General features: G+C 35.9%; 1 protein-coding gene across 1 annotated transcript in view; it reads left to right on the forward strand.

Annotated features, from left to right (window-relative positions):
* dagla (diacylglycerol lipase, alpha) overlaps nt 1–18,364 on the forward strand; it is a 40,774-nt gene that overhangs the window by 8,180 nt on the left and 14,230 nt on the right. The window contains exons 2-14 of the mRNA XM_056259135.1: nt 6,792–6,893; nt 8,231–8,442; nt 9,265–9,366; nt 11,424–11,562; nt 12,901–12,988; nt 13,090–13,224; nt 13,334–13,411; nt 13,492–13,616; nt 14,703–14,856; nt 15,017–15,100; nt 16,603–16,680; nt 16,770–16,850; nt 17,654–17,796. Of these exons, the coding sequence (XP_056115110.1) occupies nt 6,799–6,893; nt 8,231–8,442; nt 9,265–9,366; nt 11,424–11,562; nt 12,901–12,988; nt 13,090–13,224; nt 13,334–13,411; nt 13,492–13,616; nt 14,703–14,856; nt 15,017–15,100; nt 16,603–16,680; nt 16,770–16,850; nt 17,654–17,796 (1,514 nt within the window). The 5' untranslated portion in view covers nt 6,792–6,798. The remainder of the gene's footprint in view (nt 1–6,791; nt 6,894–8,230; nt 8,443–9,264; nt 9,367–11,423; nt 11,563–12,900; nt 12,989–13,089; nt 13,225–13,333; nt 13,412–13,491; nt 13,617–14,702; nt 14,857–15,016; nt 15,101–16,602; nt 16,681–16,769; nt 16,851–17,653; nt 17,797–18,364) is intronic.

Raw genomic sequence — 18,364 nt, forward strand, 5'->3', positions numbered from 1 at the left:
GCAGGAGATTGTCTTGACCATGTCTACATGCCTAAATGCACTGAGTTGCCGCCATGTGATTGGCTGCTTAGAAATTAAGTGTTAACGAGCAGTTGGATAGGTGTACCTAATAAAGTGGCCGGTGAGTGTATATATATATACAGTATAGTAAACTTTTACTTAAACATTGATAAGCATTAAAAAAACAATATACAATGTATAACAACTATATTTTATCTTGTTACATGTTTAAAAAATCCATTAACTTATAATAGTTAATAAATTAAAAAAATATATAGCCTACATTCTTTTATTATTAAATGTATTATTAATAAATATAGAAAATACTTCTTATTTAATTTGAATTTTATAGCATTTTATTTTTTATTTTATTTAAATGGTTAAATGAATGTATAAAGATTACATTTTTAATCATGTATCTTGTTTGGTGTAGTTACAGCCTATACAAGAGTATATTTTATATATATATATATATGCCCCTTGTTATTTTGTTATCTATGTAATACATACTGTGTATTATTGCTTACCAACCTCAACAAAGATCATATTAGGTCTGTCTTGGAAGATTTATACATTATTGTTAAAAATCAGTTTCTCTATGCATAATGCAGATGTTTGGAGATGTTTATCACGGCCCATTTGCTGCACCCCCAAATTGAGATGATGTGCTGGTTGTCCCAAGTTTAAGTATTTTTAAATTGATGTGACGTGCTTATGTCAGGAGACATAAAAAAAAAAAAAAAAAAACAGCCAAAGACGTATGCAGGGTAGCGCAGACAGAACGCGTCCCCTGTGAACGTCTCCAGAGCGCACAGAGGCAAATGTTCAGTCCTACAGCAAGTACACAAGGATCCGGCATGAACACAGCTGACTGTATCCTGATCTGTGCTGTCTTTCTATTCTCCCTGCTACGCGCTCAACACTTTTTTTCCCCTGTCATGCCCTATTTATTTTTCAACACGTTGCGTTCCACCCCTACTCATTCCTCGGCATGCCAATACATAATCCCTCTTTTCCATTATGAAGTCAACACTTAATTTGATGCAGTTCAGGGCCAAACACTAAATGTGTTTCCACTTATAACCATTTTCCCTTACTGTTACCTTCAAATCATCAATTGTGTGTTTCATTCTTTTGCCCAGCGTTTGAATAATTGACCAGATTCGACCAAATGTAAATTTTTTCCTCACCTGCCTCTTAGTTCTAATAGTGTTTTGCATGCAGTCTTTCTCATTATAAATCACATGGACTTTAATTTACAGTTAATCACTAACACAGTGATTTTGTTCTTCATAACTTTTGGCTTCTACGATAAACTTCTGATGGGACATTTTCCAGAGTTGTTTTAACAGATGTTTACTGCTTTATGTCTTTGATTTGATACATCATTTTTACAATTTGATTTATGACAGCCACTGTTTAAATGTTTATATTTCAACAGCAAATTGGATTAAAAACAATTATATCTTGCCATAAATATTTTTTACAAGCCATGAAACTGTTTTTGCAAAATCGAGCAGTCATGACACCAAATGTTAGATACCAGACAGGTACAGAAATGTAATAAAGTAATCAGATGTAAAATAACACTGCATAGTCTTCATTGTATAAATGAGACAGATTGATTAAGGTTATAAAAGTTGTTCAGTCAAGAGCAGTGAGTGATTTTTCTTTGTCTTTTGTTGTTTGATTAACATTAAGGACACAGTTGGCAGTAGGTTTATTAGGCTGCTGTCACTTTAAGACCTGCACGGATCCAATATACTGTTAACATATGCGTTTTCTGTCTCAGCTGTTTATGTTCACTTAAGACATAACTGACTATCTTTATGAGGATACTCGCGAATACAGGCTTTTTCAAGCGCATGACGATGTGAAAGAGCTCCGTTCAGTATTGGTGCGCTGTCTGAGATGCAGATTTCTGGTTGTGCGGACTGTGCGCTTTAATGTGAACGCGATAAGGCTACCATTTGATTTATAGTATCGACCAGATTTAAATATCATCGGGGTTCATCCGTACTTGACTAATTTTCCTTCCTTTTCATTTCTCCAGTGAAATGTCCTTGTTGTGTTTTCACCATAGCTGCAGTCCTCTTTCTGTCTTTTCTCCTTTTCATCTCGCTCATCCATACTCCGAGTTTAGCTTCTACCGCTCTCATCCTTTTTTTAGATTGAGGACCATGTGCTACACACACCCACTCTCCCCTGCCTCTCCTCTCATCTCTTGCTCCAGATTCTTCCTTCCCTCCTTCTCTCTCTCCCTCCTTCACTCACCCTTGCTCTCTTTTGCCTTCTGTCTTTTTTCCTCCTAAATTTCACGCTAGTCCTCCTTTTCCCTGCATCCTCATCATGTTTCACTTTCACTGCCTCCCACTCGGTCCTTTCAACATCTTCCAGCTCCACCTGCAGTGTGTGTGTGTGTGTGTGTGTCCTTGTGTTTGTGGATTCATGTGTGCTTCGAATGAGTGTGTATGCCTGAGTAAGTGTGAACACGCTGTCTTTTTCTTTTTTTCATGTTTTCTACACTGCTTCTGGGATGAAATCTTCTAAATGAATTTAAAATTGTAAAATGTGTTACCATTTATGACAGTCAAATCTGGCTTCGGAAAGGAAAGTTTCTGCAAATTCTAAAAGGCTTTCCAGCCTTGAGCGTTAATGGGCACTATAGCAACCGCATAGTCATTGTGGTTTAAGATTTTTCTTTTTATTGCCCGTCTAATTAATGATAAGCCATTTCTCTTTAGAAGACCCATTAAAATGGAATGATGAACAGATTGTATTGTATTTTTAATTGAAGCAAGAAATCGTGGCGGGACTTATCAAAGGTCCCCATTTTTTTAATAGCCTTTATTCTTAAACTAAGTTTAGCGACTTGGATTTGTTAGTATCTGACAGGTTGTATTAGGGGTAGGGACATTTAATGTTCTAGAGAGCATGTGATTGGACCAAAAGAATAAGGAGATCAGTATTAATTCATCATACTGTATTTTCCTCAAATTTTCCTGTAATAGAAAAACTGTAAATTTGAAACGGATATATATAGCTCACCAAGACTCCATTTATTTAATCAAGAATGTAATAAAAAAAACAGTAATATTCTCAAATATTGAATTTTCATTGTCATTATTCCAGTGTTCAGTGACACATGATCACTCAAAAATCATTCTAATAGGCTGATTTAATGCTTAAGAAACTTTTCTTATTATCAATGTTGATAACAGTTTTGTTGCTTAATATTGTGATGAAAACCATGGTGCTTTTTCTGTAATGAAAAAAAAGTTTTAAGTTTCAGTTATATTTGAAATAGAAATCCCTTTCCTGTTACTTTTATTTAATGCATCCTTGCTGAATAAAAGCATTAGGCTAATTTATTTTAAAATAAATAGATTACTACTAAAACACTACTAGCAGATTAATTCATTTAAAGGGATACTCCACCCAAAAATGAAAATTCTGTCATCATTTACTCACCCTCGAGTTGTTGCAAACCTGTATGAGTTTCTTTCTTCTGCTGAACACAAAGGAAGATATTTTGAAGAATGATTGGAACTTTGGCACCATTGACTTCCATAGTAGAAAAAAAAATTTACTTTGGAAGTCAATGGTGCCAAAGTTCCAATCGTTCTTCAAAATATCTTCCTTTGTGTTCAGCAGAAGAAAGAAACTCATACAGGTTTGCAACAACTTGAGGGTGAGTAAATGATGACAGAATTTTCATTTTTAGGTGGAGTATCAATTGATTGTAATAAATGAACACATGATAGTTGCCTGATAGCTTTTTTGAGTATAATGGGAGTGTTTTTTGTTTTTATTTGTTGTATAAATGGTCGTAAAGGACAAGTTCGGTATATTTTACACTTAAAGCCCTGTTTTAAGATCGTTTCTGATGAAATAGAACGGTTAAGATTGAAATTTGGACACATGCTGCTTTTCAACAGGTTAACCGTTTTTGTCCAACTCCATTGACTTGACTTGGACAAAAACTACGATAAAACCTGTTGGAAAGCATCTTTTGCAGCGATTTTATACCGAACTTGTCCTTTAAGACCCACTCACACCAAGAACGATAACTATAACGATAGACACCGTTCTAGAAATCGTTCTAAATATAAAAGAATAGCCACACCACAACTATAACGATAACAACACAGAGAAACAATATCGTTGGAATCACTTTCACAATGATTTTTTCCAGCTGATGCGCGTTTGACATTGACAGCCAATAAGAATCCAACCTACTTTTAAAGGAACACTCCGACTTTTTGGGACTTTAGCCTATTCACCTTATCCCCCAGAGTTAGATAAGTTCATACCTTTTTCATCTCCGTGCGTGCTATAAGTATGTTTGACGCACCCACCGCTAGCCTAGCTTAGCACAAAGACTGGATGTAAATGGTTGCAGCTAGCATACTAATCCAAATAAGTGACAAAATAACGCAAACATTTTCCTATTTACATGTTGTGATTTGTATAGTCACAGAGTGTACAAAAAACTACGTCACATGAGACACAGACATATTTTAACAGTATAAATACTGGGAACTATATTCTCTGAAGGCGAAGCACTGCTACTTGGGCGGAGTGATAACCGCAGCACCTGAGACGTACCGTACCCAAACTCTGAACGAACTCTCTGCTCCTCACCACGGCGCGTCTCAGGTGCTGCGGTTATTACTCCGCCCAAGTAGCAGTGCTTCGCCTTCAGAGAATATAGTTCCCAGTATTTATACTGTTAAAATATGTCTGTGTCTCATGTGACGTAGTTTTTTGTACACTCTGTGACTATACAAATCCCAACATGTAAATAGGAAAATGTTTGCGCTATTTTGTCACTTATTTGGATTAGTATGCTAGCTGCAACCATTTACATCCAGTCTTTGTGCTAAGCTAGGCTAGCGGTGGGTGCGTCAAACAGACTTATAGCACGCACGGAGATGAAAAAGGTATGTATGAACTTATCTAACTCTGGGGGATAAGGTGAATAGGCTAAAGTCCCAAAAAGTCGGAGTGTTCCTTTAAGAGCTCGAGCATTTAAAGCAGCAGATGACAGAAATGCAGAGTGTGCGCAGACTTTCATAGCAGGATACAAGATCTCTGTTGCCCCATGGGTTTATTCTTACCTTCCTGAGGATGTCATCAGGATGTTTATATGATGAGAAAGAATGAATGTCATTTTGTATTTACTTTAAGTTAACAAGTGTTTTAGCCGTTTGTGGTGTCCTCCAGACTGGCTTCATATTTGTGTTTGGTTTTAGGGATGTGTCTCCATGGATCGATGCCGATGGATGGTAGGAAAGAGAGAAACGGAGAGACGCAGGTGTGAAGAGAAATAGGAAGATTGAGAACTGATGAACAGCTAACAGTGTGATATGATAGACTGCGTGTTCTTGTACAGCTGCTGTGAAAACCATTTGCAATCTGTCGCTTTATCAGGCAGGTCTGTTGGGAAGGAGAATGATTAATTAGTATCTTAAGATTACTATTTTAAAGGTAAAGTGTCATTTTTGATGTTAAAAAGTCCGCCATTCATGTTGATTTTCCAAAAGAGAGCTTTCGAATTATTGCTATATTTGTTTAAGGGGTTTGCCTTGTCAACTTCTGGCTCGACCAACGGCTCGAGTTTGAGGCGGAACTATTTGTTTAAACAAATGAAGACAAAACTCATTGGTAAACCTGTTTAAAAATGATCATTGGATTGGTCAAAGCATCACAATTACTATCGTAGAATAGGGTTAGGGTTTGGGATTTTAACAAACTTGAATGGTCCATTAAAATGGAAGTAAATGTTGATTTCATGTTGACTTTAACCTCTACTCCACACCACCCACAAAATAGCACAAATGTTTTGGGGAAGTGTTTTGCCAGGGCGTATTCCTTTACCCCGATCCATAAAAAGATCAACAAAACACATGGCCGTCACATCCTGTTTTCTCATCAGCCGTCTAGGTTTGTCTCCACAACACAGTCAAACAAGGACATCATCTGTGTACTGAAAGTACCTGTTGATCGATTAAATGCTTTGAGTGAGATTTGTGTAAATAGAGCAATTTTGCCACACAATGAAAGTTTGCTTGGTCAGAGCGTTAAAGTGTCTGGACTGGAATTGGTATCCATGGCAACCATCAGTAGTCCTCACTCTGACAATCCACTCAAAACACCACTCAACAGTAAAAACTGTAAAAACTGTAAAAAAAAAAAAATTAAACCTAAAAAAAAAGGTACGCAAGTATACTTAAAATACCATGCTTACACTCTCATTCTCATTCATGCATTAACTCTCATTACAGTTACCAAATATTGGTTTCTTTTTATGTAAACATTCTCTTGGGTCACTTCCTCTTTGCATTTCTTTTCCTCTTAAATAATGTCCACTCTCTTTCTCTTTCTAGTGTCTTATTCCTTATCAGACCAGAAGCAGTTTCAGTCTCTGATGCACAATTATAGAAATGGTTCACTCAAAAATATAACTACTTTATAGGGTTTCATATATTGATGGTGAAGCTGAGTAAATAGCAGAATTTTTAGCATAAACTCAATTTCAATTTCTTTGAAGTCAGTGACTGATTACAGGAATATTGTCCTTTCTGTGAGGAAGAGCTGTTGTTCTGTTTCGAATGTAAGGCAAAGCTGAAGACAGCAACAGCGGTAGTGTGTGCATGTGTTCTGTTTTATTTTACTTTGGCCTTGTGTTACTCTCTCGTCTTTAATGCAGAAATTAAGAAGTGGTTATGAGAAGTCTTTCTGTGCGTGTGTCAGGCGGTCTGTAACTGGAGTGTGTTTGTGTGTTTCAGGGCAGTGATGCCGGGCATGGTACTGTTTCGGCGACGCTGGTCAGTCGGCAGTGATGACCTGGTGCTGCCGGCTTTCTTCCTGTTCGTACTACACTGCATATGGTGAGTCTGTGTTTGTCTTCACAGCTTGTTCTTCTACATTTGTGCATAAATGAAACGAACACTTAGTATGAAAATAACAAGCTCTTCTAACCAGACCTGATGTCAATAGAAGTCTTAAGAGGTGAATTTAGAGATTCTGTCATGCAATATAACAGCAGTCCCCGAACATTTTTATGAGTTTTATTATAATGTAACTTATTTATTTGACGTACACCAAAATTTTAAGTAATGTTAACCTTTCAAAATATAGTACTTTTTACCAAATAAAATTGTAAAGTAAATGGATAATGTATTCTAATTAAAAATTAAATGTATGAATTTTGGTTTTAAATTACAATATTTTTTTAATTTAATTTAAGTTAGTCAGACTTAATTATAGTTGGACTTAATTATAGTTGGACTAAATGCATTTCCCTCACTAGAGGTGAACCCCTGTTCGAGAAACCATATAAAATATCAAATCAAATGATTGCTTGTTACGATGTCTGTTGGACAGATGAAATTTATGTTTAGTTTAACTTGTTCGTAAATCAATGCCTACGTAAAATGTATCATATAGCTAGTTAAATGCGGCATATTACATGGGAGAAGTGGTTTTACCAATTGTTTACACACAAATCAGTTCTTTATGAAATTGGTCATGGAATTTCATCAACAACACACAAACAGCCAGACTTGATTCTTCAGTTTTAAAAGTTTTTCAGCATTAAATATTATAGATATCTATTTAAGCCCTGACTTGACTTGAGTCATTTTAATTGTTGGTACTGACCAAAATAAGTTGGAATTCATATTGACAGTACTGTTTATTTCACACACATTTCGTGCACTGTTAATGAATAATAACGATAAACGCTGGTTTGGGTAAAATAATTGATTTCTCAATTTTAATCGATTCTCAATTTCATTTCAACTGATATTGATTCTTCCTAGAAGGAACTAAATAAAGTTTTAGTTTAGTTTTAGTTAAAAAAAAATAGACATGAAATTGTTCAGCATGTCCAACATGTTCAGCTTTATTTCAAAAATCACTTTAAAGGGATAGTTCACCCCAAAATTTTTTTATTTGTTAACCAAACAGTTGATGGGCCCCATTGACTTTCATAGTATTTATTTTTCATACTATGGAAGTCAATGTTTGGTTACCGACATTCTTCAAAATATCTTCTTCAGCAGAAGAAAGAAATTCATACAAGTTTTGAGGGTGAATAAATGATGACAGAATTTTCATTTTTGGGTGAACTATCCCTTTAGTGCACATGATGTCATAAATATCACATTTCTGAGGTGTGTGGGATCATTTGTATGTTTATGTGATGTGACTGCTCTTTCGGCAGGCTGGTGGTTCTGTCCTTTGTTCTCTTTGGGCTGCCGTACAGTTCAGAGCAGTCATGCTCGGTCACACTAGTGGATCACGGTCGTGGTTACCTTGGCATCCTGGTCAGCTGTTTGATCTGTGAGAGCGCCATCATGTGGCTGAGCATGAGAGGCAGCATTCTGTACACACAACCCAGAGAGGCAGTGCAGTACGTGCTCTATATACGGCTGGGTAAGACTCTTGCACACTTGCACTAAGACTGCATAAAGAATACCACAAAAAAAACATCCATTAGTTCTCTCAGTACGTTGGATCTGAAAAGTCAGCTCTGTTGAAGTCAGCATGAAATGGAAAGTTGCGATAGTCTTTTCTTCCCTATTGTGACGTATATCCAAGTGAAACAGCTTCTCAAACAAGAAAAGATGTATGGCAGGACTTGATTTTGTGCATGGGGAATTGATTGGATGGTTGTGGTTTGCTATTGGTCAATCGAATGTGAGTGACAGCAGGTTGTCCCGCCCTCGGGCCAGTAAACACATCATCAGAGAAGAGAAGAGATGTCGCTGCAAGCGGGAGGGAATTAAAGGCATATGAAATGAAAAATTAAATAAATAATGATGTGCACAGTTAAATCATTTATGATAAATAATGCAAGAATTGTCAATTTGTAACTTAATTTGCATAGGCAACATTCTGAATTCAACATTCATTGCTTCTGAAGCAAATGCTATTCCACATTTTAAGGCAGCATATATCCTTGGTGGAGAAAGCAATCCCAGAATGCATTGCAATGAGCTCAGGGATAAAATCCTGTTTTATACAGTAACTGTGGACATTTGCGCCTTTTCTGACACACAAATGGTTTATCTGTAAAGGATTAGAGGTTTGAAAATGATGAGGAATAATAATACTGATGCTTGTCATACGATTTTTTTTGGGGGGTGGTTGAATTGTTTTATTGTAAAATCAAATTGTACTGAAAATTAAAACTCATACTCAATATGATTAGGCCTTAAACCAACACTTGGCATTCATTGCTCCTTCTCTCTGCAGCCATCCTGCTGGTGGAGCTGGTGTACGCGGTGGTGGGCATCGTCTGGTTGGTGCAGTACTACCAGCCCTGCTCCGACATCACCGCCAAGAACCTCGCCCTGGGTAAGACATGAATAAAAACAATGTAAGGGTGTGAAATATATTTTGACATTATGAGTAATTTTATATTATTGTAATATTATAATATAGTTAGATTTTCAGTAAATAAAACGAAACCTTTGTTTATATTTGAATGCGTGGTAATGCCTATTTTTGGATAATCCAGTAAATTTAAAGGTACACCCTGTAACTCTAGTGGTTAAAAACAAAACTGCATGCATTTTGCAGAAGAACATCGTTTTGTTTGTGCTTCTGCTCTGCGTGGCTGAGCGGATGAATATGGTTCATTCTCATAACTTAAAAGAGAGATTATCCTACTGCTCATAAAACATTCACTACTTACTGCTATTAGATGGAAAGGATCTCAAGCTGACAAGCTGAAGATGTTACTGGAGCTACACCCGTTAATAGACATGGCACTTCCTTGAAAATAAATTGCAGCACAGCGGTATAATGACCCTTCGCAATAAATAATGCTTTACTATGAACTCTGTTAGAGAGCTACATATGGCAATTTATCTGTTCAATAAAATATCTCTGTCGCTTTTAAAACATTTCAAATCTCTCAGTTCTCGCATTCTCCGAAAAGCTAAGCCAATGTTGATTATTTTTTTATTACGAGCTTTTTGCCAGCAGACTCTCCTTTGTTCGCGTGTTTATTTAAAATGAGTGATTCAAGGTTCGAGATTTAGTGTGATCCATTGTCAACCTTTCTCACTCGTTGTGACAACTAACCCATTCCACTCACACACCATACACACGTCAAAGTAGCTGGAGCATATTTTCTCTTTTTACGGATATGAAGATATGCGCACGGGCGAGATTTCCTGCGAAAACCATTATTCCCATCCTGAAATATAGAGACTTATAATAGGCTTACCATAGTGAATCAGGGTAAGACAAAAACACGTTTTGGAAGAAGGATTGATGATGTGTGATTTTAATTTTGCTCATTTTGAACAAAAAGTGTTACATATGGCGCTTTTCCACTACACAGTACCAGCTCGCCTCGGCTCGGCTCGGCTCGACTCGACTCGCCTTTGTTTGGTTTTCCACTGTGTAAAAGTTGTACCTGTACCTGCTTTCGGGTACTTTTTTTCGTACCACCTCCGGCGAGGTTCCAAGCGAGCTGAGGCGAGCTAAGCCGATACTAAAATGTGACGTGAAAACAATGCCGACTGCTGATTGGTCACAGAGAATCTGCGTCATCATTGCACGCGCCAGATGGAGTATTTTAAATAGTTTGGCCAGAGATAGTTACTAAACTTACTACTATTATTATGGCAACTCGGAAGAATACGCCGTGGTCAAACGAGGAGGTGCAGACATTCCTTTGTTTGGTTGCCGAAGAGAGGATCCAGCGAGAGCTTGATGGGGCAACGAGGAACGAAATGCGTCGCTATGACGACCGGGTACTATTTGTGGCGGTACTTTCTGCAATGGAAAACGGAGCGAAAAGCGAGCCGAGTCGAGGCGAGCCAAGGCGAGTCGAGTCGAGTCGAGCTGGTACTGGTAATGGAAAAGCGCCAATAGTCTACCTTTAAATACTTGAAAAATAAACGTTTTTCTCTCTTTTTACTTGGATGGTTACAAAAGATAAGATTATTCATTACAAATGTATTTGTCAGCAGCAAGATCAAAAACACAGAGAGATTGGCGTGTGATGTCCTTGCGGCATGAGGCAGTCCAGGCATGTTCAAATCTCATGAAACCTCCCCTTGTTAATCTCAGCAGATTCTTGTAAATTTGATAGCCATTTATAGCCGTTTATGTCCTGGAATCTTAACGCGCGCTGTCTAACAATACGCCTAGTGTAGCTTTTCACATGTCTGTGCTGACCATGAATCAGTGTCGCTCATTGTCCACCCCCATCCCATAATAGCACACTTCACTTCCATGCCAATCATCTGTCTATACAAGACACGGAAGGACAAAGAGACAATTAGTTTGTTTTACAGTGGAGAGCTTCCTTCTGTACTCAAATCTAAAAACATCAAATGAAGATGTCTACAGCACATGTAAAATATGAAATAAAACTGTATTTTATTTATTTTTGACAGGAATCGTGGTGTGTAACTGGTTGGTCATCTTCAGCGTGTGTTTCACCATGATGTGTACCTTTGACCCCACCGGACGGACCTTTGTGAAGCTGAAAGCAACTCGCCGCCGTCAGCGTAACCTCACGACATACACCCTCAGGTACAACGCTTTATTGTTTCCACTTAGAAATAAAGGTTCTTTATTGGCATCAATGGTTCCATGAAGAACCTTTAACATCCATGGAATCGTTCCATTGCACAAAAGATTCTTTATAGTGAAAAAAAGGATTCCGATTGACTGTTAAAAAAAAAATTCAAACTATGGGAAAAAAAAGGTTCTTTTAAGAACTATTCACTTAAAGGGTCATCGGATGCCCATTTTCCACAAGTTGGTATGATTCTTTAGGATCTTCATGTAAAGTTTGTAACATACTTTGGTAAAAATTCCTCAATGGTTGTGTAAAACAACACCATTTTTACCTCCTCAAAGTGACCCGTTTCGGTGCATGTCTTTTTAAATGATAATGAGCAACTGCTCACCCCATCCCTCTCTTCTGTGGGGGGTGTCGACACAAGAACCGTAAAGTGCAGCCTTGGCAACCTGTGTCACAAGCCAAACCCATGCGTCACAAGTTCAAATTCCACAAAATGATTACCTTGACTAACAAAACAATAAAATAATAATACCTAACAATAAAAAATAATAATCAGAACAACATAATACATAAAAACAAATACATAATTGAAAAAGATATTGAATAGAATTGGAGAATTAAAATTAAGTTTTACGGGGGAGGGGGGTCTCAGCTTAAGTGTTATTGCTAACTAAAACTTAAAAAAAAACTATTTTTGTTTTTCAACTAACTGAAATTAAATAGGCTGAAGTTGATGTGCTGAAATAAAACTAAATCTGAGATCAAAATAAATTAAAGCTAAATGGAAATATGAAATAATATGAAATATTATTCTAATATTAAAATGAAAAGTGAAAATATGAAAATAAAAGCTAATTCAAAATATGAATAAATATGTAGATGTATAATATGAAATATTATTCTAATATTAAAATGAAAAGTGAAAATATGAAAATAAAAGCTAATTCAAAATATGAATAAATATGTAGATGTATAATAGCATATAAATGTGTGTAATTCTATAATAGTACATAAATAATACTAAATTAACTGAATTGTATGCATGTTTTATGCTTTACTTTTTTTTATTTTATAAATTGAGTAAATATTGTGTAAATGAAGTGTTTGTTTAATTTCAACAATATTGTGCACATCCCATTTGTAAACATTAACTTGTATTGTGTATACATATTGCCATTATGTCGGCTGTCAACTAGTTTGGTTCCTATCAGGGTATGCAACACAAAATGTGCACAGATTTGTGGATATGTGTTTGCGTCATTGCCATTCCAGTATCTATTGACCTATAATTCCCAAATCTTCTCATGATGTTTGCTCAGTTGGGTTGCATCTGTCTCTTTCAGACACAGGCTAGAAGAGGGTCAAGCCAGCAGCTGGAGCAGGAGGCTCAAATTCTTCATGTGCTGCACTAGAGCGAAAGATACACAATCTGTAAGACTCGAGCACTATCTCAAATACACACATGCCAGTTACTGTGAGAGCGTCTCATACATACACACACACCATTCTCAGCAGAAGATTTTCTCTCTCAGGATGCTTACTCTGAGGTGGCCAGCTTGTTTGCCGAGTTTTTCCGGGATCTGGACATCGTGCCGAGTGACATCATCGCTGGCTTGGTGCTCCTCCGACAGAGACAACGAGCTAAGAGATCAGCCATCTTGGATCAGGTTTGCAGAATCGTGGCATTACCTTCTCAGTTTCATTACTTTCGATTGGACGAATATTCCTCACTGTCCAAATAAAATGAAAAAAGATAGTTTTTCTTTTCGTTTGTAGGCAAACAATGATGTTTTGGCCTTTCTCTCTGGGATGCCTGTAACTCGCAACACTAAATACTTGGACCTCAAGAACTCGGTATTTTAAGAATACAGTAAAGGTGTGTGTTTGTGTTGATATATGTTTTTTTATTAATGATGCTCTCCATCTGTTTACAGTCTGAGATGGCCATGTATAAGGAAGTGTGTTACTACATGCTGTTTGCCATGGCGGCGTATGGCTGGCCCGTATATCTTTTAAGAAAGCCAGGGTGTGGACTCTGCAGACTCCTCAGCACCTGCTCGTGAGTGCAATGGATGTGAACGTTCCACACAGGTGGCAGGAAGTGAGATGAGCGAATAAGAGATGCTCCTATAGTGATCTAGTTTCCTTACTACCATCATGTTTTGGTAGACTTGCCTCTTCACTATATGTAATGCTGAATCAATCAATCTGAAGTTTAAGCCTATTCCTAACTACCAAGGGTGAACGGCTTCCTGAATTTAACTGAGAATATTTACCTTGTCAAAAATACCATATTAATACCAAATCAACAATGGCATAATCCGAGGAGAAAATGTCAGTTATGCTGCCGGGTGCCGGTCAAAAGTTTGGAAGTTTGAAACTTTTTGAGAGAAGTCTCTTATGCTCACCAAGCCTGCATTTATTTGATCAAAAATACAGTAAAATAGTAATATTGTAAAATATTATTAAAATTGAAAAGAACTGTTTTCTATTTAAATAATTCTATTTAAAATGTCATTTATTCCATTGATGGCAAAGCAAAATATTTAATGTAATTAATACTTTTATTCAGTTTGCATTCAGTTGATCAAAAGTTACAGTAAAGACATTTATAATTTCAAATAAATGATTTCTGAACAATCATGCCACACTGAAGACTGGAGTAATGCTGCTGAAAATTCAGCTTTGCATCACAGGAATAAATTAGGCCTATATATTATAAATATATTATAAAAGAAAACAGTTATTTTAAATTGTAATAATTTGTATTATATATATATATACATATATACTTTTTTTTTATTGTTGTTTTTTTATTAAATAATTATTTATTTGTATTTTTTTATATTTCTTGCATTTTTATTCATAACTTATTTGTTATGTGCATAAATGTATAATTTATTATCAATAAGAACCCATACAAATGTATGTGTGTAAATCTATGTAATTTATTATCAATTGTTTATCTATGTGTATATGTGTGTGTGTATATATATATATATATATATATATATATATAAATTAATTATCTACCTTTTTTGCATTTTCTCATGGTTAACAAATGTCCGTTTAGGACACATGGATGAAATTGAATGCCTTTAATTTTTTCTCTTTTTGTGTCTCTTCCTTTCTTCTCTCTCGTCAGCTGTAATACTTCAGTTTCAAATTCTCGTCTCTCTCAGTCTGTCACCGTTGAGGAGGATAACTGCTGTGGCTGTAACGTTCTTGCCATTCGACGGCAATTCCTGGACCGAGACCTTAAAGAAGTCCAAATTGTCTACACATCCTGCCATGACGCAGTATGGCATCTTACACTAATTCTTTAACTCCCCTGACCCCTGAAATCCTGTCGTCTTGTGTAATGAATGTCTGATCACATCAGTGAGTCGTTGCCTGACTAAAATATTTGAGATGCCGTCTGTGACAAATTATTGTCCATATTTTTGATGTGATTTGTAGGTTTATGAGACACCCTTCTTTGTAGCAGTGGATCATGCAAAGAAAAAAGTCGTGATCAGCATCAGAGGGACATTGTCCCCTAAGGTTAGTCAACCACGCGTGGACTGTAAAAGCTCTTTCTCTTTTTACAGTGAAGCCGGACCTCATGGGCTTAAGTCTATGTTCAGAGAATTAAAAACAGGGTTATTATCGTTAACTAAAACTAAAACTATTAGAAACATTTCTGTTAATTGAAATAAAGCTTAAATAAAATATAAATATTTGTTGAAAAGTTTAAGTTGAAGCACAAAAATTATTAAGTTGAAATAAATAAAAACTATTTAAAACTAAAACGAAATAAAGAATCAATTAAACCTAAATAACAATATATATATATATATATATATATATATATATTTAAAAAAAATAACTAATAAAATGACAAAAGCACAGAAGGAATTACTAAAAATTATAGCTAAAAATACTAAAAATATAAAAATTTAAGTTAATTCAAAATATTAAAGTGCCCCTATTCTGCTTTTCGGATATTAATGTTCATGTAGCGTGTAATATAGCTGTTTGTGAATATAAAAGGTATGCAAAGTTTCAAAGTGCACGATAAAGGGTGTTATTGTCTCCCAAAAGGAAAAAATAGATTATGAACTGCCTAAAACGAGTCGTCAGTAATTCCAGTCTCACTTCCTGCTTGAAACGACGTAGGTTTGTAACAAATTTGCATGGTGCCAGCCTATGGTCTTCATTGACTGCCTGCGTATTAACATATACTTTGACCTGTCCTCAAACACTGAAGTTGTTGCTGAGACTGGAAGAGTTTGGTTTGTGTTGTCGACTTGTCGAGAAGACGGTGTTTTCTGCACTTCTAAAGCAAATCACTTTGAATGCATTTCCAAAGGATGAGGACTCACACTAGAATTGATATGGTAAAAACGGCGCCATTTGGTTAAGATAAAAAAATTCAGATTCAGATATTGTAATGGACGTTTCATTTCCGACACGCACTGTACGTGGTAAACCAATCACAACAGACTGGCCCATCTGATATATACATATATCTGATACATATATATACATATATCTGATATGTAAAAAGGAGACCTTTAAAATACCTTAATAGGGGCACTTTAATAAAACTATAATATAACTAAAATAAAAACTGAATATACATTCAAATAAAGGCTGTTTCTAAGCAGTATGTTTAAGTTATGATATAAGAAAGCACTTTACCCACACAAGAGCATTTTAATGGCAACAATAATAATTTAATGGTCTGGAAGCCCTTATAAAATTACACTAATCTGTACATCCGACTATAGATGTATCTATATATCAATTTCATGCAAAGCTTTGCTAGTTTCATGTTTCTTGTATCACTCTGTGGTCTCTTTCTTTTCACATAATAGAATAACTCAATATTTCATGTACATTTATTTATTTATTATTAGCCATATAATAAGTGGGCTAATGTATAGAGTCAACATTCAACAGTCAAGATTGCACAATAAACCCAATAGTTTTTTTTTGCGATAGTGGCTGGCTTGCTGTACGTTAGTCTCTGGTTCACCATTTAATACGTTTTTCTTTCTCAGGATGCTTTAACAGATCTCACAGGCGATTCTGAGCGTTTGCCTCTAGAAGAGCAACACGGCACGTGGCTCGGACACAAGGTTCTACACAAACACTCACAAGCAGGATACATAATATTGACGGATATCAATACAAACTCATTCTTTCTTTTCGTGAATCCTTTATTTAGGGAATGGTTTATTCAGCTGAATACATAAAAAAGAAACTAGAGCAAGAAATGATTCTCTCTCAAGCCTTTGGAAGGGATTTGGTAAGTATAAACGTTTGTCACATTTTAAACACACATATGGTTGATTCTACACTTTATGCCATTGCTATTTTATATATTACAAAGCGTAATCTTATTAATTAATTTAATTTAAAAGAGAAGAAATTGTTGAAAAACGTTTTTTTTTTGCGCACAAAAAGTATTCTCTGGGTGTAGAAGTAGCATATACATTTCACAGGCTTGTTTAAAATAAAAGTCTGCATTATGCATACAATCTTTATTTTAGGTATTTTGATTACACAGTAAACTGCACCTGGTGCTTAATTCAATGTAATATCTTGCGGCTAACAGACTAACACCGTTATTTATCACACTCAGTGTATAGATTTTAACAGTCTCACACAATGATGTGTTTATTGCCTTTCCCTAAACACGTTATTATCGTATGAGCAAAATCTAATAGCAATCCACCTCTAATTTGTATGTATTGCTATATCAGTACATAAACCATCTTCAATACATGTATATATTGAATAAAACTGTCTTGAGTATTTTGAACTTGAGTAAATTCTCCTGTTTTGCAGTTGAATGTGTGCTTGTTTAATTAAGCACAAGAATTTGAGATGCATTATTTATTTAGCGATTGAGGGGGTTTGTTAATTGTGGGGGTCTTAAAATGGATTTTAAAAACAGATGGCCTGAGCATGGTAACGTGACGACTGTTAAGTAAATTCTCTCCAGTATCTTCAGACAACATTTGCATGTTGCATGCAAACATTTTCATTGTGCATGATATCATGTGACACAAAAAGATTGCTGTGTTTGTGTATGTCCATGTGTCTCAGGGTAAAGGGACGATGCACTATGGGCTGGTGATTGTGGGTCACTCTCTGGGTGCGGGAACGGCCGCCATCTTGTCCTTTCTCCTCCGGCCGGAGTATCCTTCATTGCAGTGCTATTCTTACTCCCCTCCTGGCGGCCTCCTCAGGTCAGTGTGACCTTGCCGTTTTCCCATTGTTACTTTCACTGCATTTATAGATTAAGCTGAAAACTGTTCTCTAAGAGAAAGAGCGTGTTCAGCAGGCACGATGACATTAGATAAGACTCGTGTGCAGAGATTAAACTCATGTGTTAAAGGATTAGTTCACACAAAAATGTACATTGTGTCATTATTTCCCAGGCTCTTTCCACTTGTATAAATTATAAGTGATTTTATAAAACACTATAAATATATTCTTTGGATGCCATAGTTGAACAAAGCATTTTTCATATTCTTATGTTCTCTTAAATCAATACTTGCAGTGTTTTGATCGGTCACATGACGTGTGAGAAAAAATCAGTGATGTCACACCTGGCAATTTTCTACTAGTGTGTGACTGAGATTTAGAGCTCCAGCAAAGAGCAGAAATGTCAGTGAATTGCATTATAAATTAATTATCTTAAAAATAGTTTTTATGTACACTACCGTTTGGGGTATGTATAATTATTTTTTTTTTTGACAGAAACTAATACTTTTATTCTGCATGAATGCATTAAATGGATCAAAAGAAGTGACA

Source organism: Rhinichthys klamathensis, unplaced genomic scaffold, assembly GCF_029890125.1.
Source record: "Rhinichthys klamathensis goyatoka isolate OS25496 unplaced genomic scaffold, OSU_Roscu_1.1 h1tg000165l_1, whole genome shotgun sequence".
NCBI classification, from domain to species: Eukaryota; Metazoa; Chordata; class Actinopteri; order Cypriniformes; family Leuciscidae; genus Rhinichthys; species Rhinichthys klamathensis.